The 23,677-nt window shown below is 39.6% G+C and overlaps 1 protein-coding gene across 1 annotated transcript in view; it reads right to left on the bottom strand.

Annotated features, from left to right (window-relative positions):
* Positions 1 to 8,582: 8,582 nt before the first annotated feature.
* Positions 8,583 to 23,677, bottom strand: part of ODAD2 (outer dynein arm docking complex subunit 2) — a gene marked incomplete at its 5' end in the record, with an annotated part of 240,053 nt that continues 224,958 nt past the window's right edge. The window contains one exon of the mRNA XM_081099802.1: positions 8,583 to 9,875. Within this exon, the coding sequence (XP_080955928.1) occupies positions 9,762 to 9,875 (114 nt within the window). The 3' untranslated portion in view covers positions 8,583 to 9,761. The remainder of the gene's footprint in view (positions 9,876 to 23,677) is intronic.

The following is a 23,677-nucleotide window of genomic DNA, read 5'->3' as shown; positions in this document are numbered from 1 at the left end:
AACAATATTTGCATAAATGGTGTGCCAGAAGGGGAAGAAAGTGAGCAAGGGATAGAGAATGTCTAGGAAGAAATAATGGCAGAAACCGTCCCTAACCTGGTGGAGGGAAAAGTCACAAAAATTCAGGAGGCATAGAGAGTCCCAAGCAAGAAGAACCCAAACAGGCCCATGCCCTGACACATCATAATTAAAATTATAAAAACTAAAGACAAAGAGAGAATCTTAAAGGCAGCAAGAAAAAAGCAATTTGTTAACTACAAAGGTGCTCCTATAAGGCTGTCAACTGATTTCTCATAAAAGACTCTACAAGCCAGAAGGGAATAGCATAAAGTACTCAAGGTAATGAAAAGCAAGGATCTGAAACCAAAATTACTATATCCAGCAAGGCTATCATTAAAATAAAGAGCTTCCCAGGAAAAAAAAGGCTAAAGGAGTTTATCACTACCAAGTCATCATTGCAAGAAATGCTAAAGGGACTGCTGTAATAAGAAGAAATAAAGAGAGACAGAAACATAGGCATACAGAATTAAAATGGCAATAAATAAGTACTTATCAAAAATAACCTTAAATATAAATTCATTAAATACTCTAATCAAAAGACATAGGGTAGCTGGACAGATAAAAAAAAAATGACCCAGCCATATGCTATCTATAAGAGATCCACCTCAGAACAAAAGACTCACATAGGGTAATAGTAAAGTGATGAAAAAAAATTGTCCATTCAAATGGAAACATAAAAAAAGTTGGGGTAACAATATTCATATCTGAAAAATAGACTTCAAAATGAAGGCCATCACAAGAGACAACAAAGGACACTACATAATACTATATGAATCAAGCCAACAAGAGGATATAACCCTGGTAAACATAATATGCAAACAATATAAGAGCACATAAATATATAAAAAAACTTTTAGAGGACTTTAAGGAAGAAATCTATAACAATAGTCATAGTAGGGTATTTTAACACCCTGCTAAAAACTTACCCAGGAAACAGTGACTTTGAAGGACACACTGGATCAGATGGATTTAGTTGACATTTACAGAACACTTCACTCCAAAGCTGCTGAATATACATTCTTCTCAAGGGCACTTAAGTCAGTCACAAAGAGAAGACCACATGTTAGGTCACAAAACAAGTCTCTACAAGTTCAAGAAGATTGAAATCATATCAAGCATCTTCTCAGACCACAATGGCATAATATTAGAAATCAACTACAATAAAAAAAAAGCAAACACTTGGAGGCTGAATAGCATGCTATTAAGCAATGATTGGGTTACCAATGAGATAAAGAAAGTAATAAAAAATTTGTTGGAAACAAATGAAAATGAATACAAAACAATCCCAAATCTCTGGGACACAGCAAAAGCAGTTCTGAGAGGGAAGTTCACAGAATTACAGACTTACCTAAAAAAAACAAAAAACAAAAACACACACAAAAGAAAAATTAACAATAAATTACTCAACCCTATAACTTAAAGGATTAGAAAGAGAACAACAAGAAAATCCCAGAGTAGGTAGAAAGAAGGAAATAATAAAAATCAGAGCAGAAATAAGTGACATTAAAACTATAAAAACAATATAAAAAATCAATGAAACCAAGAGCTGATTCTTTGAAAAGATAAATAAAATTGATGAACCCCTAACCAGACTCATCAAGAAACAAAGAGAGCCCTAACGGGTTTGGCTCAGTGGATAGAGCGTCAGCCTGCAGACTCAGGGGTCCCAGGTTTGATTCTGGTCAAGGGCATGTACCTTGATTGTGGGCACATACCAGTCGGAAGTGTGCAGGAGGCGGTTGATCGATGTTTCTCTCTCATTGATGTTTCTGACTCTCTATCCCTTTCCCTTCTTCCCTGTAAAAAATCAATAAAATGTATTTTAAAAAAAGAAACAAAGAGAGAGGACCCAAATAAATAAAATCAGAAACAAAAGTGATGAAGTAACAACTGACATTACAGAAATATAAAGAATTGTAAGAAAATACTATGAACAACTATATGCCAACAAGCTGGACAATCTTGACAAAATGGACAAATTCCTAGAAAAATACAACATCCCAAAACTGAATCAGAAAGAATCAGAAAACCCGAATAGGCCAATAACAACTCAGGAAATAGAAGCAGTATTAAAAACAAAACAAAACAAAAAAACAAAAAACAAAAAACAAACAAACAAAAAAAACACACACACAAAAAACAAACAAAAAAACTCCCAACAAACAAAAGCCCAGGTCCAGATGGCTCTCACAGGGGAGTTTTACCAAGCATTCAAAGAAGAATTAACACCTATACTCAAACTATTGCAAAAAATCCAAGAGGAGGAATACTCCCAAGTTTTTTTTATGAGGCATCATCCTAATTCCAAAACTAGACAAAGACATTACAAAGAAAGAGTATTACAGACCAATATCCCTGATGAACATAGATGCTAAACTGCTCCACAAAACTTTAGCAAATCTGATTCAGCAATATATTAAAAAGATCATACACCATGACCAAGTGGCATTTGTTACAGGATGCAAGATTGGCACAATATTCACAAATCCATAAATGTGATATATCACATAAACAAGTTGAAAGACAAATATCACATGATCATATCAATAGACACAGAAAAAGCATTAGACAAAATTTAACACCCATTTTTGATAAAAACTTTCAGCAACGTGGGAATAGGGGGAGCATATCTCAACATAATAAAGTTCATATGTGACAAACCTACAGTAAACATCATATTCAATTGGCAAAAACTAAAACTATTTCCACTAAGAACAGGACAAGATAGGGATGTCCGCTTTCACCACTCTTATTCAACACAGTACTGGAAGTCCTGGCCACAGTGATCAGACAAGAAGAAGAAATAAAAGCCATCCAAATTGGAAAGGAGGAAATAAACTCTCATTTTCAGATGACATGATATTATAAATATAAGACCCTAAAGACTCCACCAAAAAGCTACTAGATTTAATGAATGAACTTGGTAATGTAGTAGGACACAAAATCAACATCCAGAAATCAATGGCTTTTTTATACATCAATAATGAATTATTAAAAGAGAAACTAAACAAACAATCCCATTTACCATTGCAACAAAACAATTAAGATACTTAGGAATAAACTTAAACAAGGAGATAAAAGACTTGTATTCAATAAACTACAGGACTTTGAAAAAAGAGATAGAGGAAGATATAAACAAGTGGAAGAATATAATGTGTTCATGGATTGGTAGAATTAACATCATTAAAATGTCCCTACTACCCAAAGCAACCTACAGATTCAATGCAATCCCTATTAAAATACCCACAGCATATTTCACAGATCTAAAACAAACTCTCCAAAAATGTATATGGAACCAAAAAGAACCCCAAATAGCCACAGCAATCTTGAGAAAGAACAAAGTTGTAGGAATCACAATATCAGATATCAAGTTATACTACAAAGCCACCATAATCAAAACAGCCTGATATTGGTACAAGAACAGGCATATAGATCAATGGAACTGGCCAGAGAACCCAGAAATTGACCCAAGCCATTATGCTCAATTAATATTTGACAACGAAGGCAAGAGCATACAATGGAGTCAAGAGAGTCTTTTCAATAAATGGTGTTGAAAAAGTTGGACAGATTACATGCAAGAAAATGAAACTAAACCGTCAACTTACATTGAACTAAAAAATAAACAAAAATGGATAAAATACTTCAATGTAAGTTGTGAAACCATAAAAATCCTAAAAGAAACCATCGGTAGCAAAATCTCATACATCTCTAGTAACAATATGTTAATGCATACATCTTCTAGGACAATGGAAACTAAGGAGAAAATAAACAAATGGGACTACATAAAAAAAAAAAAAAGCTTCTGTATAGCAAAAGAAACTACCATCAAAATGAAAAGGGAACCCACTCTTTGGGAGAACATATTTACCAATGATGCATCTGATATAGATTTAATACCCAAAATATATAAGGAACTCATACAACTTTACAAAAGAAAGAAAAACAATGTAATTAAAAAATAGGCTGATGTCCTGAATAGACATTTCTCCAAAGAGGACATACGAAAAAATGCTCAAAGTCACTAATTATCAGAGGAATGCAAATTAAAACCATAGTGAGATATCACCACACACCTATCAGAATGGCTATCATAAAAAAATTAACAAACAACAAATGCTGGCGGGATGTGGAAAAAAGGGAACACTAGTTCATTGCTGGTGAGAATGCAGATTGGTGCATTTTTTTTTCCTTTCTTCCTCCTAATGAAGACCTTTTAACATTTCCTGTAATACTGGTTTGTGGTAATGACCCCATTTAGCTTTTTCTTTCCTAGAAAGCTCTTTTTGCTCTGTGTCCACTGGGTTTGCTCATATGCATGCATACAAGTCCTTTGGTTGATCTCTTACCTACTCACCCCCTGCCTTCCCTGATAGGTTGGGCAGTCTATTCAATGGTTCTATGACTCTGGTTCTGTTTTTGTTCATCAGTTTATGTTGTTCATTATATTCCACAAATGAGTGAGATCATGTGATATTTATCTTTCACTGACTGGCTTATTTCACTTAGCATAATGCTCTCCAGTTCCATCTATGCTGTTGCAAATGGTAAGAATTCCTTCTTTTTTTACAGGAGTGTAGTATTCCATTGTGTAGATGTACCACAGTTTTTTAATCCACTCATTTGCTGATGGGCACTTAGGCTGTTTCCAAATCTTAGCTATTTTAAATTGTGCTGCTATGAACATAGGGGTGCATATATCCTTTTTGATTGGTGTTTCTTGGGATATATTCCTAGAAGTGAGATTACTGGGTCAAATTTAAAAGTTCCATTTTTAATTTTTTGAGGAAATGCCATACTGTTCTCCACAGTGGCTGCACCAGTCTGCATTCCCTCCAGCAGTGCATGAGGGTTCCTTTTTCTCCACATCCTCGCCAGCACTTATCATTTGTTGATTTGTTGATGATAGCCATTCTGACAGGTGTGAGATGGTACCTCATTATTGTTTTGATTTTCATATCTTGGATTATTAGTGACTTTGAGCATGTTTTCATATGTCTTTTGGCCTTCCTTATGTCTTCCTTCAAAAAGTGTCTATTTAGGTCCTTTGCTCATTTTTGATTGGATTGTTTATCTTCCTTTTGTTAAGGTGTATGAGTTCCCTATAAATTTTGGAGATTAAACCTTATCGAAGATAACATTGGCAAATATGTTCTCCCATGCAGTGCGCTTTCTTGTTGTTTTATTGATGGTTTCTTTTGCTGTGCAGAAGCTTTTTATTTTGATGCAGTCTCATTTGTTTATTTTCTCCTTAGTTTCCATTGCCCTAGGAGTTGTGTCGGTAAAGATATTGCTATGACAAATGTCTGCTATTTTGCTACGTATGGCTTCTTCTAGGATTTTTATGGTTTCCTGTCTTACGTTTAAGTCCTTTACCCATTTTGAGTTTATTTTTGTGTATGGTGTAAGTTGGTGGTCTAGTTTCATTTTTTTGCATGTAATCTGTCCAATTTTCCCAATACCATTTATTAAAGAGACTGTCTTGACTCCATTGTATACTCTTGCCTCCTTTGTCAAATATTAATTGAGCATAATGGCTTGAGTTGGACTCTGGGTTCTCTGTTCTGCTCCATCGGTCTATGGTATGTCTGTTGTTGTGCCAGTACCAAGCAGTTTTGAGAACAGTGGCTTTGTAGTATAGCTTAATATCTGGTATTGTGATCCCTCCAACTTTGTTTTTCTTTCTCAAGATTGCTGGAGCTATTCGGGGTCCTTTTTATTCCAGATGAATTTTTGGAGAGTTTTTTCTAGGTTTGTGAAATATGTCATTGGTATTTTAATATGGATTGCATCGAATCTATAGATTGTAGTATGGACATTTTAATGATGTTGATTCTTCCAATCCATGAACACAATATACTCTTCCATTTGTTTATGTCTTCCTTTCTATCTCTTTTTTCAGCATCCTGTAATTTTCTGAGTATAGGTCCTTTACCTCCTTGGTTAAAATTATTCCTAGGTATCTTAATTTTTTTTGTTGCAATGGTAAATTGAATTGTGTTTTTTTTTTGTTATTGTTTTTTTGTTTTTAGTTTTTGTTTTTAATTTCTCTTTCTGTGAGTTCATTATTGGTGTATAAAAAGCCATAGATTTCTGGGTGTTAATTTTGTATCCTGCTACATTGCCGAATTCATTTATTAGTTCTAGTAGATTTTTGATGGAGTTCATAGGGTTTTCTATGTACAATATCACGTCATCTACAAATAATGACAGTTTTATTTCTTCTTTTCCAATTTGGATGCCTTTTATTTCATCTTCTTGTCTATGCCTTTTATTTCATCTTCATTGCTATGGCTATAAATAAGGCAGGGATGCCCTCTCTCACCACTCCTATACTATATCGAACAGGAGAGGTGAGAGTGGGCATTCCTGTCTTATTCCTGTTCTTAGGGGAAATGGTTTTAGTTTTTGCCCATTGAGTTGGGGCATGTTTTTCTCCTCATTTTGACTGCCTCTGTGTTTGTTTCTGTGTATTAGGTGATCTGCAATGTCTCCCCATCTTGGTAGAGTGGCCTTATGTAGTAGGTGTCCAGTGGGACCCAGTGATGCAGTCTCTCTGATCACCTGAGCTGGTTGTTCCAGGGATGTCCCTTGGTGGGTTATGTGAGCCCTCCTGTTGTAGCTGAGTCTGAATTTCTGTTGGCCTGTCTGTGCATGGGGCTGACCCTGAGGCTGGTGACTGTGCGGATTGACCCTGATCACAATGTATGACCTGCTGTGCTGGTACCGACCCCATGAAGCAGAATTTGCCTCAGCTAATTCTCATGCCTGCTGAGATCTCCCTTTACATATGCCACTCATGAAGCTAATTGGATCCTGCTCTGATGTTTTCTGAAGCTGGCCCCCAGGTTGTTGGTTTTGGGGCCTCTTGGGACTCTGGTGCAGGTCAATATCAGATTCTGCCTGTGATTGATCCTGGGCAATCTTTTTGGAGCTACAAAGTGATCCACAATGTATAGCTACCTCTGCTGAGGCTGGGTGCGCATGGGAAGGACCAAGTTTTACACCAAGGCCGGCTTCCACCAGCACCAAACCTGGGTGTTGGTCAGCCAAAGGCCTAAGGCACCTTAGATCCACTGCCAGCTGCCTCTTCACCTGTTGGCTGCCTGTTCAGCTGTTACTGAAAGAGCCTTTGGCAATACTAGAGTTGTGTAAAGCAGGCTTTCAGTGAGTTACCAGGTAGGGGCAGTGTTCACCAGGCTGATACAGATTTAAACTTGGTGCCACTGTTGGATCTGAGGCCACTCAACACAAGTCCACAGACCTTTGTAGTGGGGTGGAGCCTCAGGGTGTCATCAGGAAGAGGCAAGAAGAGTTCATCAGGCCCAAACAGACCAAGATTTGGCTATGTGATGGAGGTCTCTGTGCCAGTCAGGTGTGCGAGGGAAAAGTGGGCCATTCCTAGAGCCACAGAACTCAAGTCTGGAGTGGAAACCTTGTGGAAATCCTGAGCTCAAGAGGATGGGGCCCCCAGGAGTCTGGAGAATGGGACTATTAGATCTCCCATGAAGGGTTGTCATTGGTCAGGCTCATGGGAAGGTATAGGGAATGTCTCCCACCCCAGAGCCACACAACTCAGTCTCTGATACCCCTGAGTTTGCCTGTACCTCTATACCCCAGGCAGCTGACTCTTCCACAGGGTGTGAACTCCTTAGGGGAGGGTACAAGGAGGAGGAAGGGTGGAGCTATTGCATTCCCGAGGCTGATACCATATGGAAGGGAGTGCTAGACCCAAGAAAGATGATGTCTGCAACGGAGGGACTCAGCACAGGGACCTTGAGGGCTGTCTCCTTCAGCTCTCTCCCTAGAGCCGCACAACCCAGTCTCTCCTCGCACAACACTATTCTATTCCCAGCCACCCTCCCTCCATTGGAGCTCAAGGTGAGTGGCTATGAATGAGATTTTTTGCTGGCCTTTTAAAAGGGAATCTGACTCCTGTCTGTCCCTGGTGGGCAGAATCCCTGCTGATTTTCACAGCCAGATGTTATGTGGTCTCCTCTGCTGGGCTCTGGTCCTCTGGGCTTGGGGGCCAGGGATGGGGTTGAGACCCCACACTCCTAAGGGGAGCCTTTACAGCTGATATTCCTCTGGATTCTTAGGCACTGCATGTGGGTACGCGGCTAGACCTTTAACCATCTCCCCTTCCCTAACAGTAGCAAAGTGGTTCTTCTGTAAATCCTCCCTTATAAGATTTCTTTTTAGCTAGTCTTCAGTTTGTGATTCAGGTTGACTGTTCTTTATTAACTGTAATTCCAGTTTGATCCTGGGAGTAGGTCAGTGTAACTTCCACCTACTCCACTGCCACCCTGGATCTCTCTAGATGTGTTTTTAATGTTAGTGAAACACAGTCACATGGTAACTTTAATGTTAGAAATATACACTGTTGACAGTTAAAGGATTTACACTATTATTTAAATTTAATTCTTAGTATTCACATCATCTCCTTGTTTCTATTATTCTCTTCTATAACCTCCTTTTAAAACCAATGATGATGAATTGGTGTTTTACAAAACCTTAAAATTCTCAGAAATTCCTTAGCTTTTTAATCATAGAAACTATCATTGGTAATTTCATTCTGTACAGGCTTTTCATTTCATACACATTATTTACATTCAGCTTAATTTAGTTAATCATTTGCAAGTTATGACAAACATACACAGTACTTAATATTTTTCCATAAAACCTCCTTGCCTGCTTTTTAAAGCACTAACCTAGACTGTCTGTTTACAGAGCTGATGCATGCAAAGTTATTTTCCTGGTGATGCGTGCACAGTTAGTTCCCAAACATTTCAGTACACTGAGGTTACATATGTGATTCTTTTAAGTGGCTTCTAATGTTTCTATAACCTGATAAAATGCTATTAATCCTTTGTAGCCACTTTTTAAACAGTACTTTGTGTGCTGAAAACAAATACAGAAATTCAAAGCAATTTTATGTGAAGTAATATTATCCTGACACCACAGCACAAGTTCATTCTTTCAATAAAAGTGTTGGTGAATCCTGTGAGGGAAATAAAATGTATCATTGTTTATGCTGTGTAAACGCAAAAGTTAAAAAACACACAACTCATGCATTGCTTATGTTTTTGTGATTTGCATGATCTGGTCAAGTGACAGTTGCACATTATCTTCTCAGATGTTTAATAGATTTAGGGGGAAGTTGGAATGACCTCGGGATGATCTCTCAAGTCCAGCTGCTTAATTCTGAATTCTATTTAATAACAGTTTGTGAAATCAGCACATCTCTTCAGAACTCTCCCATGGGTTGCAAGTGATCAAAACGACAAAACCATAATGACAAGACTGTTAGATAGGTTTAACAGAAAGGGGATTCTAAAAACTCATCCACTATAGTACTGCACACTGGAAGACCATATCTTTTATTAAAATTTTCACAAATACAAAAGCATCACTAAAAAAAAATACTGGATATATATATTCTCAGATTCCTGGAAAATCATCAAAAATTTATTGGCTTTACATTTCATTACATACAAATCCTTAAAACATTAAATAGAACAAAAATATCCATGCAGTTTTTGCATGAACAATATTCTTCATATTTTTCATCCATATGTTTTCATTCAGGCATTTGTCTGCTTGTAAAGGGTCTGCTAATGTTTCCTAATTTCAGCTTCCTGGCCATGGGAGTGATATGATCTGTGTCATGTAAAATTTGATAGCTTGAAATGTCTGTTCAAATTTCAAGTGTATCTTGCCTTTTCTGTAGCAAGAGCCAGCCTGCGGATGTTAGATATGCAACCAGCTGCAGCTTCCTGGAGGTCCTGATCAGGGGACCCAACCATGTGCAGTAGAAGCTGTCACACATGAGGAGGAGAGAAGGAAAATAAGAATAAAACTGTTAATCTAGAGACATAAAGTTAGGCTATGGAATACTTTTAAATATTAAATATTTTTTAAAGTCACCAAAAAGAGGTAAAAGAAAGTCTGTTTGAGCAAATACAAATATAGATGATGTTTAGTCAGATGCAGGAAATTCTCATGAAATTCTTACCTTTTTCTTTTCTGGAGCTGAGCTAGACAAGTTTCTCCTTTCTTTGGTCATCTAATTGCTATTGATTCTACTTTAAAATTTCTCTTGCATTCTTTTTGGCTTCCCCACTTCCTACGATAAGCCAACATATGCCTAGACTATGAGTGCATCCTCTTAGATTTAATCTCTGCATTCAATTCCACCTGATCATGTCACAACGTAATTATATCAGTCCCTTCATGGAGATTATCATTGACTCACACTGCTAGCTAGAGGCCAGTCTATTAACCTTAAAGTATTTTTGTACTCTGGCCTCAGTTTACCCTTCTAGTCATTTGTCTTTCTCCTGCTCTATATTGTACTCCAAGGTCACACTTCCCCACTTCTCTTGCCTCGATTGATGCAACCCCTCTACCTAAAATGCACTTCCATCTTCTCCTCTGTCTTTCTAAATTTTAACCATCTTTCACGACCTAACTTTTTGACAAAACTTCCAGATTTCCATCAAACAAAATGCCATTTCTCTCTCATAGCAATTGGCTTAAATGTATGTTGCTATACTTAAATTCCTCCATTCTTCAAAGATATTGGGATTTATTCTTTCTGTTCTTTAGATTGCAAACTCTGAAACTTAGAGTACCATATAGTGCCTTATGCATAGTAGATGTCCAATAAATTTCAAATAAATGAATTAGAACTTTTTAAATGTGTCATTCATTAACATAATTAGTAGTTCTGATGAAGATTTAACATTTAATTGAATCATGTATTACCTAAACAGTAATATTTGAGTAAAAGTGTGGATAATGTTAGAAAATAAGGGTGATTTGAAAGAAACGAAATACTGTAAGGAGAAATACTGTGAAACAGCTTAAATATGGCCAGATTAGGAGTTTGGCTTTTATTCTAAATGTAACACAGAAAAAATTTTAAGCACTTTAATCAAGAGAGTTGGCATGGTCAAATTTGTATTTTTAAAAGATGTCTTTTATGGCAACTTAAAGAATATGTAGAGAGGAGAGACTGATGGGTACTATAATACTTCAAGCTACAGGAATCAGGAATAGCATTGGGAGGAAGGAATTCAAGGAGTATTCAGAGACTAAACTATTCAACAAATGGCCCCAGGACAGTTGGTTATCCAAATAGAAGAACATAAAAATTATAATCTCATATGATACACAAACATCAATTCCAGGTGGATTAATAATTTAAATAAGAAAGGAAAAATATAAAACATTTTGAAGGTTGTGTGTGAGAAAACCTTGATCAAGGGGTCTGGGAGGATGTCTGGTTTCTCAGTTCCTTGACTTCCTCATTGTCAATGATCTTTACCACATTCTAGTCCCCCACTTCCAGGGTCACACCCTGGTTTTTATTTTTCATCACTCTCCACAGTCTCACCTTCAAAATCTCTAATCACAATTTTTACTCCTATGATTTGGTCATTGAACTTACTTGCTTATTCTCATCACAAACTCTAGTCCATTGGCTTATATATGTTTTTTGTTTTGTTTTTAACCATCTCCTGTATTCACTTCCTCTACAACCAGTTTAGATTTTACAGTACATCTTTTCAATCATTCTCTTACCATTCCTTGACATTCATCCAATACAACCATAATCAACTCTGTCTTTCTAATGCCCTCACTAATAGCTGATCCCTAATGGAGGCAATATGTATACAGCAAGGCAAATCCAATCTCAAATGAATTCTAACCACTGCCCAGTAATCTAAATATGTCTCTCTTTCATACATTACTTCCCCGCTCTTTTCAATGCCTACTTCAAATCTTCTTCATTCTTTTCCATTCTCCAACTCCTCCTTATAGTCCCCATTCTCAGCAGATAACCTGTAAGGACTTCTTCATAAACTTGATAGAAGCCTTTAGACGGGAACTACTTTAGCCAAATCTGCAAATCTACCTGCATCTTAACCCAGCTCCCCACAACCTCCTTCCTGATGACTCTTTCCTTCTACCCAAGGTCCATTATTCCACTTGTATCATCCAGTCTCCTTCTCCTTGGGACATTTTACCACCATGTATTCCGCCTCTTATTACCTTTTCTTTAACCTCTCCCTTCTACAGATTCCTTCCCATCATCATTTAAAAGCAGGTTTCCATATCTTAAAAAAACAACACCCCCCCCCCCCCGCCCCGCACCACCACCACCTGCAAAAAGAACCTACCATTTGACTCATTTTCTTCCCTTCATAGTCAAATTTCTTTAGAGAGTTGTCTGAACTAACTGTCTCTGGTCTTAAGCTCCATTTAACTCACTCTAGGTTTGCTTCTGCTTTCACCTCTCCATTGAAACAGTCCTCTCGAAGGTTATCAATAACTTCCATGTTGCAAAGAGCAATAGATATTTTCGAGTCCTTCTCTTATTTGGCCCCTTAACAGAGTTTAATATAATTGACTTTCTCCTTTCTGAAATTGTCTCTGCTTCTTATTACCATAGTCTCTTGGTTTTCTCTGTCTCCATTTGCCCTCATCTTACCACAATTCATCGATGGCTCTTTATCTTTCTCCCAACCATAAATCTTTAAAGTTTCTTAGAACAAATTCCTTTTCTGTCTTCATTCTGTTCTCCCTTCCTAGGTGGTTTCTTTCACTGCCTGACTTTGAATACCATTCAGGTGGAATCATTTTCTAAATTTATATCTCCACTTCAGAAGCTTCTTTTTAATGCTTCTTAGATATCTCTATTTGGAAGTCTCACAGTTATCTCAAACTTCATATTCCAAATGAAGTTTTAAATGTTTTCTCTCTAAACTTGAATCCCATATCAGTAATAAATATCATCACTTAGCCAATCTCCCTGCCTCATACTTAACCCCCACTCTTATCTTCTTTGCATTCCATCAAACAAATTACCATATTCACTTTTCAAAGTCATTCACTTCTCTCTATTGCTCTATATTGCTTCTCTCTACTGTCACTGCCACTCATCATCCCTGGAAAGCTTACCACAGCTTTTCACTGTCTTTCTATTCTTCCTTGCCCCCCTGTAACTGGCCATTTATTTATACTGCTTCCAGACTAACTTCCTAAATTGTGAAGTTCATCAATAAGGGGAAAAATTCTAGAGATTAAAAAAATGAGACATAACCATTCTTCTGAGATACAAGAGAAAGAAATAGTCTCTTCTGCATGAGGGAAACAGGGCCATTCAGAGAACCTCATGCCTTGTGAATTTTGCATTGTTAATGTAATTAAACAAGGCGGCCATTAGACGAAGTGGCTCTAGTCAGTGCCTTGGTAGGCTATGTAAGCAACCCAAAATCTAAACTAGAGTCAACACATGCAATCTGAGAAAATGAAACCTAAAGACAACCAATCACCAACAGCCAACTAGGCTTTCCCAAATAGGGCAACCATTTAAGCTATCACTAATCAAATAATTTCTATACTATGCCTCTGCGTCTTCTCTATAAAAACCCACCTCTCTCCTGTTGGTGGAGGATTTTTAAAAAGTTTAATAGTGTGTTGTTTTGCTCTCTATTTTCAAGAGAGTGAAACTAGGACTAAAGTTATTTCAATTGCTACTTGGTTGCTGGGCTTTTGTGTGTCTGACTGCATTTCCATGTCATGACTGAACCATGACATAGCTTGGCTACATACAGGTTATGCATTTGAATCTCATAAACCCAGGACCCAGAACAAAGTAAGTGCTCCATAAATGGTGTTCATTATCATGGTGATTATTTCACCAGTTCTGAAGTCTGATTCTGGCATTTACTCCCTGGAGCCCAGCCCTGGTTAGTTTTGGAAGAATGAGGAAGCCGAAATTTTGGCTCAGAGGTCAGTGTAGCACCTGGCAGCATTTACTCCAGGCCCTACCTCATTTCTGGTTGACCTCAATGGGTACCAATGACCCAGGTTTCACTTGGCATCAGCGATTGCTACCACCACCTTGCACAGCTCCCTTAGAAAGCAGCCCCTTGGCCAGATGCCTGCCCAAATGCCTGTATTTTGCTTATACTCCTTCATATATAATTGTTTGGGGATCCCCTCTGACTTTCCAAGCCAGTTGCATTTATTCCCAAACCCTCGATGCTCGTTACATAATTTCATGTTACACAAACCAATAAAGTGTGAGTGCGAAATGTGCTAGTCATAGCATTTGGCTAGTTGTTGACCTCTCGGTGTTTCACAGAGAGCCTGCAGCATGTTGGCTATTTCAGGAAGCAGCTAGACAAGGGTTGCTGAGGGGAGCATATACTGTGCACTCACATGTTTGATGTTCGAATACAATGTTTAAGCAATGCAGGACCCTTTTAATGACTCTAATCTATAAATGACGTTTTCTATTATCTAATTTCTAGTCCGGAATGCAATAAAAGGGCTACTACTCTTTGAGAAAGTAATTTTGCCTACATTTCTTACATGAACCATAGCCTTTATATTTCATATGGTGGTGAGTGAACGAATGTATACAGCCTAAAAACTTGTCCAGTGGAGCCCAGCAGTCTAGTATTTTAAAGGTCTAAAGTATAGGCAAGAGGGAGATTTAAAAGAAAATAGGTAAAAGGAGAAAATTAGGGCATAGAATGGTACATGTGGTAGGCAGTCAGAGTTGCTTCCTTAAGTGTGCCTCAAGTGACTTATTAGCATTAGGCACACAGGTTACCTGATGTTTGCACAACGTGAAATTATTTTATTAGCAACCAAACTTACTACATTCTGGGCACTGTGATTTAATCTTTACTGGTTAATTTATCCTGCTCTGCCCATTTTCCCTAGCAAGGAACATTCTCAACTAATACAGTGTTGGAAGTATAGAATATTTGCGTGTTCAGGGTATGAATGGCTCTATATTTGAGAAGCACTCCCAGGATCCTCTTTGGTTATGCTGTTATTTGAATTAATTGTTTTTCCTGAATTTTATTTTGTTGTCAATGAATGTTACTTATTGCTTCTTTATACATTGAGAGGCTAGGTAGCTAATGTTTCTTTATAAACTGAATAAGAGCATAATATTTTCCCAAACCACCATCTGAACAACAGGTACTATGCAGTATGTGTCTTGGTTTAGAATTAGGCTAAGGAATATGTGCTTTTGTTTTTCTTAAAAGCATCACAAGCAAACTAGAGCTCTCAGAAGAATGCTTTTAAGACAAATACACACATCACATAACAGAAACATAGTACAGAATCCTGCACTGGATAGGCAGCGAACAGAAAGTAAAGAGCAGCACATGTTTCAAATCACTAACACCCGGGCAAGGGGAAAAGGAGTACTTTTCTTTGGAAAGTGAGATGCAAATTAGGAACAAGTGATTATGGAATTGATACACATTGTTTGGTATATATTTTTTTATCTGTAGACTTTTTCCAACTATTAATACATTATTAATATTATAAGGGGGGGAAACACCTCAGGTTTAACTTTTTGACATATTTGTTCCTTTCAAAAACCTTTCTTTTTTTAATCCGTCCTCTCCCCCAAGTGCACCCGAGGACTTTAACTTTATTGGGAGTTTCATATATACACTGGAGAGAAACTAGCCCTCTTGCTTTAAAACTTAATTGCATAGGGCACTTTAAACCATCATTCAAACACATAACTTTTTACAACGTTGGCATGAATGAGGACATGGGAGGGGCACACAGCGTGGTTTGTGGATTGGGCTGACTCTATACTTCCTCCATTGTCAAAGGCTTTGATCTCAAGGCCCATGCCCCCAGTATTCGCTGTGATCCCTGATTGAGTCCCTGGAAGGTGAGACCCATGGTAGCATGAAGCTCGCTGTCTGCATTCAGTTCTTACTTTTATATCTAACAGTTTCTGATATTATGTAATATTTCAGTTACATGAGAAATATGTACCAACTTGAGTGATAACAGATATTCTAGTGGTTTGACTCAACATTGTTTGGGTGAATACAGACTAGAAATGAGAGTTTTAATTAGAGCCAGAAATACATGCCTGCACAGAGAACTTAGGGGGTTTTCCAGAAAGATCTTGCATTCCTTGGAGATGATTCAAACTGTGAGTGCATTTGCTGTTTTCCAGTTTGCACGGCCCTGCGGTGTGGCTGCAGCACTTGTGCACAGCCGGGGAACAAGGAATGCACTTGGACTCCCGTCTGCCTGCACAGTGGCTGCCCTGCTGCCCACAGCTGGGCTGGGCTGCTGTGGCAGTGGGAACTACACAGCAGTTATACTTTCACATCCTGACTCTGAGCCTTGGTAATTCATTTCATATGACAGCTCACCAGAGCCATGGGCCTCAGCACATTTTACATTTGCTGACTGAAGCAAAGCCTTCGATTGGTCAGTGAAGTGAATCAAGGGGCTTGCCTTTCAGGGGTGTCTGCCTCTGGTGACAGGAGTGCCTGCCTGTCTGCGTGATCCCAGGTCCACCTCCGCAATGCTTGAAGGGGGTTCTACTTGTCCCATGGAGTGCCAGTCTGTGCAGATGTTAGCTCACACCTGAGTAAGTTTGTCCTCTTGTCTTTCGTCCATGTTGTCTTTTCATGAGCCTTCCACTAGAGAGCTTTTGTGTGCCCTCCGCCCCTTGCCCCCCCACCCCCCCACCCCAGTCCCACACATATTGGAGTGTTGGATCTAGAGTACTGGGTGGTATGAAGAGAATATATAACAGAGCTCTAACAACCTTCTTCTAAAGAATGCTAGAAATGGAGAATGACTTGATTACTGGCTGGATGGGAAGATTAAGGGGCTCTGCAATTGACTTTACATTAGAGGAAGTCTCTGCATGCCCTGGGCAGAAGCTCATAGTATCATTTGGAATGGCTTCAAGTTGCTTTTAAACTTACTGTATTTTAAAGTTCTCAGAACGAGGCCTGGCACACAGTAACTGCTTTCCAGTTGTTAGCCATTATTAGTCGAGTGAAAAACACACTTCAGGCACTGTACACTAAACCTGACGCCTGCAACAAGTGCCAAGTGCCAAAATGTATTGAGTATTAACTGGCATGATTGACCTTCTCGTGAAGAAGTCAGGTTGCTGCTACTCAGTGGAGGCTGGGGGTCATGTGGATGGGCACCTCTGTATAAAGAAGGCCAAGAGGCCCTGAGGGGAAGCTCTGCAGGCCTGGGCCTCTGAGCCCGGATCAAGTCCTGCTTTTGTGATATGTTCCAGGAGGCCCTTCTGGAGAAATGAGTGAGCCCCAAGAGACAGGGCTCATAGCAGTCGGGGCCTCCGGCAGGCGATGCTATGCACTGGGTGCTGCAGGTCTTGTGGAAATACAGTATCAGGAACAGACTGCTTTATGTTTTCTGCTTTGGGTTTTACTAAGACTTGCCTCTGGTTCTTAGTGGCAGGTCAAAGAACACTTCTGTGGGGTAAAGTGGTCTAGGAAATAGAGTAGTCAGCAACTTTATCTTATGCAGTCCATGTCTTATCCGGCAGGTCCTGGAATAATGCCATTTTGTTAAAATGCTGATGAGATGCTGTAGGAACTTAACTATTGTTTAACCAATTAAAGTTGTTTTGTGACATTTCACTTTAAGTCACAGAGCTTATCAAGTGACAAACAGAGTGGAATTAGGTAGATTTATTTGTGACTCATCCAAAATATGTTTTCAGTTCTGACCTAAACTCAGATCATTTGACTGCCTGCTTGACATCTCCACTTAGATATAAAACTGCACCTAAAATTTCACACGGACAAAGCTGAACTCCTTATCCTCCATGCAAAAACCTGCTTTTTCCACAGGCCCCCTATCTCAACTAAGATCAACTCATCTTTCCAGTTCTTGGGCCAAAAACTTTTCAGTATCCTTGACTTCTCTCTTTCTCTCATAGCCCTTATCCAAGCCATGAACAAAACCTGTTGGCTCTGCCTTCAAAATGTATCCAGAAACTGACCTCTTCTCATAGCCTCCACTGCCATGATCAGATTCACTATCATCTCTTGCCTGAATTTAATGATTAGGCTAAATTTGTTATATTCCCAAAAGATCTGAAGCTGATATTGAAGGTACAGCCTAGAGAAAACTAAATCATTCAGACTGGGAATATAGAATAATCTTTCTTTTTAAGGAGAAAAGGCAGAGAAGAGAAAAGACTGCTAAGTGATTTACTGGGAAAATGAAAGCCTAGTTCAGAATCAACATGGCACTTTCTAAGAACTGACAAATGTAGTACTTGACCTGAAAGTTGTTGCCATTGCTGTAATGTATATTCCTTTCCATCACTCCAACCCTCATTTTTTTTTTTTTTTACACAATGACCTTATAAGAATGTTCTTGTTTTGGTTTTGTTTGATTGCTGTAGAAGTTAGAAGGGAGGGGAAGAAAAAAGGGTTGAGTTCCAAATTTAGGCCAACTCCACGCAAGCTAGGAACAGCATGCTTACAAGAGCAAAACAATATGTAACCCGAAGCAAATGATCAGAAGCTGGAGATGACTGTGATGATGTATAGAATCCCCCGCAATTAGACTTTGCCTAGGGCATGGAAAGCAGAGGGGGAGGGGTTCAGCCAATATTTCTTATATGATAAGAGGAATGGCAGCCTTAGCTAACATCTGGGCTACTGAATACTTTTTGGTAATGTGAATAAAACTGTGACTTAAAATGACATCTCCTACAAAAATACACAACAAAAAGCAGTTTGACCCAGACAGTTACCTCTCCTCAGCCTCAGACCTTGACCTCCTAAATTCTGTCAATCTTTACCTCTGCTCCACATTCATTAGTCAACCATTCTCATGGTTACACCTGGACCTTATTAATACTGTTCCATCTCTGCCTCTAATAGCCCTCTTTCAGAAATTCCAGGATGTTAACTAGGACTATTGTGGTGATCATCTCATAATATATAAAAATATATAATCATAATGTTCTATATATGAAAAGAATATAATGTTACATGCTAATTACAGCTCAATTAAAAACAAGAAATTCCATTCTCTGAAAGAGATGGAATGAGATCAAGAACTGGGAGGTACTTATCTATACTATTTATACCCTCCTTGCTGTGGGCTTACACTCCATGGTCTATCATGTCAACTGTGTTAGGTCACTAGGTTTAGCTCTCTTCTCTCTACTATTTTTCTGTCATACCAATATTACAAATTGAAATCTAGGACCTCAGTTGGACTTCTGAATCATGCTCACAAATTGATGCAAAGGCACACATGTTCACAATCTGACATTTCTACTGGCTCCCAATTCTGCCTGACAATCCATCTAGGTGTCTTTCTCAACTTTCATTCTCCACATCAGCTATTTAAAACCTTCTCTACTCTCCTCAAATTGCCAACCATCCGCCCCCCCCCCCACCCCCCAACTTCAGTTCTCTCACTCTCAGCTTGTGTTTTTGCCTCCTACTTGATGGGGAAAATAGAAATCGCAGAAAGGGAAATCACCCAGCTCCCAGCCATCACACTCACCAATTTCCATCGCAAATGTATCCACCCTTTCCTCTTTGCCATCTGTCTTATACAAGAAGTGATTCTCCTCCAGCCTAAATTCAGTTCTTTGCCTCAAGCTCTGTATTTACCTACCTCCTATCTCCTCCGGGTGCTCACTTCCTTATGGCCACTCCTTCCAGTATCTTCACTGCCTCCCCTTTCATCCTGCTCATGCCAATTAGCATTTAAACATGCTCACACAGAAAACAGAGACAAAAGTGAAAACCACCAAAGTTCTCTTCCCTTCCAGCTATCATCTCCATTTTTTTTTCTTGGCTAAACTTTTTCAACGAGTGGCCTCCACCTGCTGCCTCAATTTCTTTACATCAGTTTCATGCTTATCAGGAATCACTTTTGTATGAATCCAGTGTGCACTTTCGGTTCTTGTGTTACTTTTCTCTTGACTTTAGATTTGCCCTGATTTGTTTGGATATTTTCCCTTTAATACTCTTTTTTTGTGGAATCCTCTTTCTTTGCCCATCATGGAGGTTTTGGCTCAGGATAAAATGGCATGTCCATCAGCCCTATCCCTTTTTTTGTTGCTCTGTACACCCTCAAAGAGAAATGTCATCCTCTCACATTATTTCATGAACCATGGCCCTCAGATCTGTATCTTCAAGGCTTCATATACTTATCAAGCTATATATATATGTGATATTATAAAGATATATCATGTCTCCGCTTTGTATTTTCCAAGATGTTCAAAGACAATGTGTCCCAAATAAAATCTCTCTCATTTTCCTCTACAAGCAGATTGCTTCTATAATCCAGTCATCCAACCTAGACATTTAAGTGTCTTCTCTCTACCCTCTTCTGTGTTCTTCTCATCCAAAAAGATCACCAAGTCCTATTGTTTTTAACTCCCAAATATCTCTTAGATCCACCCATTTCTCTCTATTTTCAGTGCTTATGGCCTTAGTGGAAGCCATCGTTGTCTCTTTCTGAACTGCTGCCCAACTCTTCTTCTATCCCTGTCCCCATCTACTCTGAAACTAGAATAACTTCTGAAAGGCATTTTGGGACCAACTGACTCCCCTACTCAAAATATGTCAATGGCTCCCCAATGCCCCAGACATAAAAATCTAGTTTTCCAAATGGGTTCTCAGCAGGTGGCAGTTGACATTTCCCCTCTGTTATCTTTAGCTTTTCTTTTTTTTCAGTGAACATATATTACCTGTTTCACTTAAAAAATTATAACAAGCCCCTGGCTGGGTGGCTCAGTTGTTTGGAGCATCATCCCATATACTAGAAGGTTGCAGGTTCGATTCCCAGTCAGGGCACACACCTAGGTTGTGGATTTGAGCCCCAGTCAGGGCACATATGAGAAGCAACCAATCAATGTTTCTCTCTCATATTGATGTTTCTCTCCCTCTCTCCCTCAAATCAATAAACATATCCTTGGGTATGGATTTTTAGAAAAGCTACAACAGAAAGAAGTAAGGCCTGCAAAGGAAATGAGTGATTGAAAGGTAGTAGGAGGACCAGAGGACTGTGGGATCACAGGAACAAAGGAAGGGTGGCATTTTAAGGAAAGGGTGAGGTCAACACTATAATTTGCCTTGGAGAGATTAAGTAAATTGAGAACTGAAAAGAGTCCATTGGATTTGGACATTTGGAAATCCATGGTGGATGTGATCAACTGACAGGGCATTAAGAAATGAGCAAGGAGGCAAAGTGAGATTAAGAGGGAACATGCATAAGTTAGAGGGAATAGCCAATGTTAGAATTTCCAGCTTTGGAGAGATAAGATGGGATCATGAGTACAGTAGGTAGAAATATCCAGGAGAAGAAATACTCAAAGACCAGAGAGAAGATGTTTACACTGAATGTACTAGTAGCTACAGATATGTTTGTAGCTGTGAGATAAGAATTTAAGGTATTTTCTGCCTATAACCTCAATTTTCTTTTTAATATTGAAACAAATTCATATGAGTGATATCTATACTTAATAAAGACAGGTTTACAATTGATAATTTAACATAGAAATATTTTAAAACAACTAAAAATACTCCATTTATTAGCTAACAATTACCTTAATTATATAAAGAAGTTGTGTATAGAGGATTTTTTAAAATGTTATCTTTATTATTGAAAGTATTACAGTTGTCCCCTCATTTACCCCCTCAATACCTCCCTCCAGGCCTTCACGGCACTATTGTCTGTGTCCATGGGCTATGCATATCCTATCTAATAAAAGAGAAACATGGTAATTAGCTTATGACCGCTACCCTTCCCATTGGCTAATCAGGGTGATATGCAAATTAACTGCCAGCCAAGATGGCGGCCGGCAGCCAGGCAGCTTGAAACTAACAGGAGGCTTGCTTGCTTCAGTGACAGAGGAAACAAACGTTCCCTGCCTGCCTTGCCGGCCTCTTAGGCTGCAGTTTGAAACATTGTAACAAATATAGAAGCTAAACAAAACCCCAGAAACCTGCTCTCAGCGAGTCGGGATCTCAGAGCTGGAGTTATACATTGTTTCAATTATAGAACCCAAACAAACCAGATACCTGCTTTCAGCAGCAGAGACCTCAGAGCTGGAGCCAGAGCTAAAGCTGGCCCAGAATAAAAAAAAAAAAAAGAAAAAAAGGAGCGGTTGGGAGCTTCCGTCACCCGCCAGCCTGAAAACAGCCCTCAGTCCCTCACACAGGCTGGCCAGGCGCCCCAGTGGGGACCCCGACCCTGAAGGGTGTGTGACCAGCTGCAAACAGCCATCATCCCATCACCCAGGCTGGCCAGGCACCCCAGTGGGGACGCCCACCCTGATCCAGGACACCCTTCAGGGCAAACCAGCCAGCCCGACCCATTCACCAGGCCTCTATCCTATATAGTAAAAGGGTAATATGCCTCCCAGCACCGGGATCAGCGTGACAGGGGGCAGCGCCCAAACCCCCTGATCACCCTGCAGCTCTGTGTGTGACAGGGGTCGGGGCCACAACCTCCGTATCAGCCCTGCTCTGTTCGTGACAGGGGAAGGCACCCCAACCTCCTGATCAGCCCTACTCTGTGCCTGATACGGGGGAGCTCCCTAATCCCCTGATTGCCCTGCGGCTCTGTGTGTGACAGGGTGCGGCACCCCAACCCCCTGATCGGCCCTGCTCTGTGTGTGACAGGGTGCAGCGCCCACCCCCCCCCCCCCCCCCCCCCGCACAACGGGCCCTGCTCTGTGTGTGACAGGGGGGAGCTCCTCAACCCCCTGATCAACCCTGCTCTGTGCATGACAGGGTAAGGAGCCCCAACCCCCCTGATGGGCCCTACTCTGAGCGTGACTGAGGGTGGCATCGCAACCTCCCAATCCGCCCTGCTCTGTGCATGACAGGGGGCGGCACCCCAACTCCCCAATCGGCCCTGCTCTAAGCCTGACCAGGGGCTGCACCTAGGGATTGGGCCTGCCCTCTGCCACCCGGGAGCAGGCCTAAGCCAGTAGGTCGTTATCTCCCAATGGGTCCCAGAATGCGAGAGGGCACAGGCCGGGCTGAGGGACCCCCCCTTCCCCCCGAGTGCACAAATTTTTGTGCACCAGGCCTCTAGTATGCATATAAGTTCTTTGGTTAATCTCTTCCTGTCCCCCCTTCCCTCTGAGATCCATCAGTCTGTTCCATGTGTCCATGGAGGAATTTTATTTTGGTTTTCAACTATGGTTATGGTGATGCTAAGAATTTATAAAAATCTGATGTAAAATTATACCTTATCGAGTTAAGAAAAAAAATTTAAATTGTTAATAAGTCTAAGCCAAGAATTATCTAACATGGGATAGCAATTTCCATAGTATTATTCAATATTAGAATCAGTTTAAATTCTTAATGTTATATTGTTTACATTTATATTTATCTCCAAACATTGCACATTATTAGAAGGCATTAAAAACTAAACAGATGTTAATATTTAAATTACCTTATTGGACATAGAATTCATTCCTCATGAAGGTAAAAATGAAAATATATCCAGAGGAAATGAAGCCAATGATTTGAAAAGGGGGGGGGGGGCAAACCTTCACTTAGTCCAGACTGTGTAGTTCAGTGGTTGAGCATCAACCCATGAACCAGGAAGTCACAGTTCCATTCTTGGTCAGAGCACATGCCGGGTTACCAGATCGATACCCGATGAGGGGCTTGTAGGAGGCAGCCAATTGATGATTCTCTCTCTCTCTCTTTTTTTTTTTTAAATATATTTTATTGATTTTTTACAGAGAGGAAGGGAGAGAGATAGAGAGTTAGAAACATCGATGAGAGAGGAACAT

This window comes from Myotis nattereri, assembly GCF_964212035.1.
Source record: "Myotis nattereri genome assembly, chromosome: 1".
NCBI lineage: Eukaryota > Metazoa > Chordata > Mammalia > Chiroptera > Vespertilionidae > Myotis > Myotis nattereri.
This window is presented reverse-complemented; position numbering and strand designations above follow the sequence as displayed.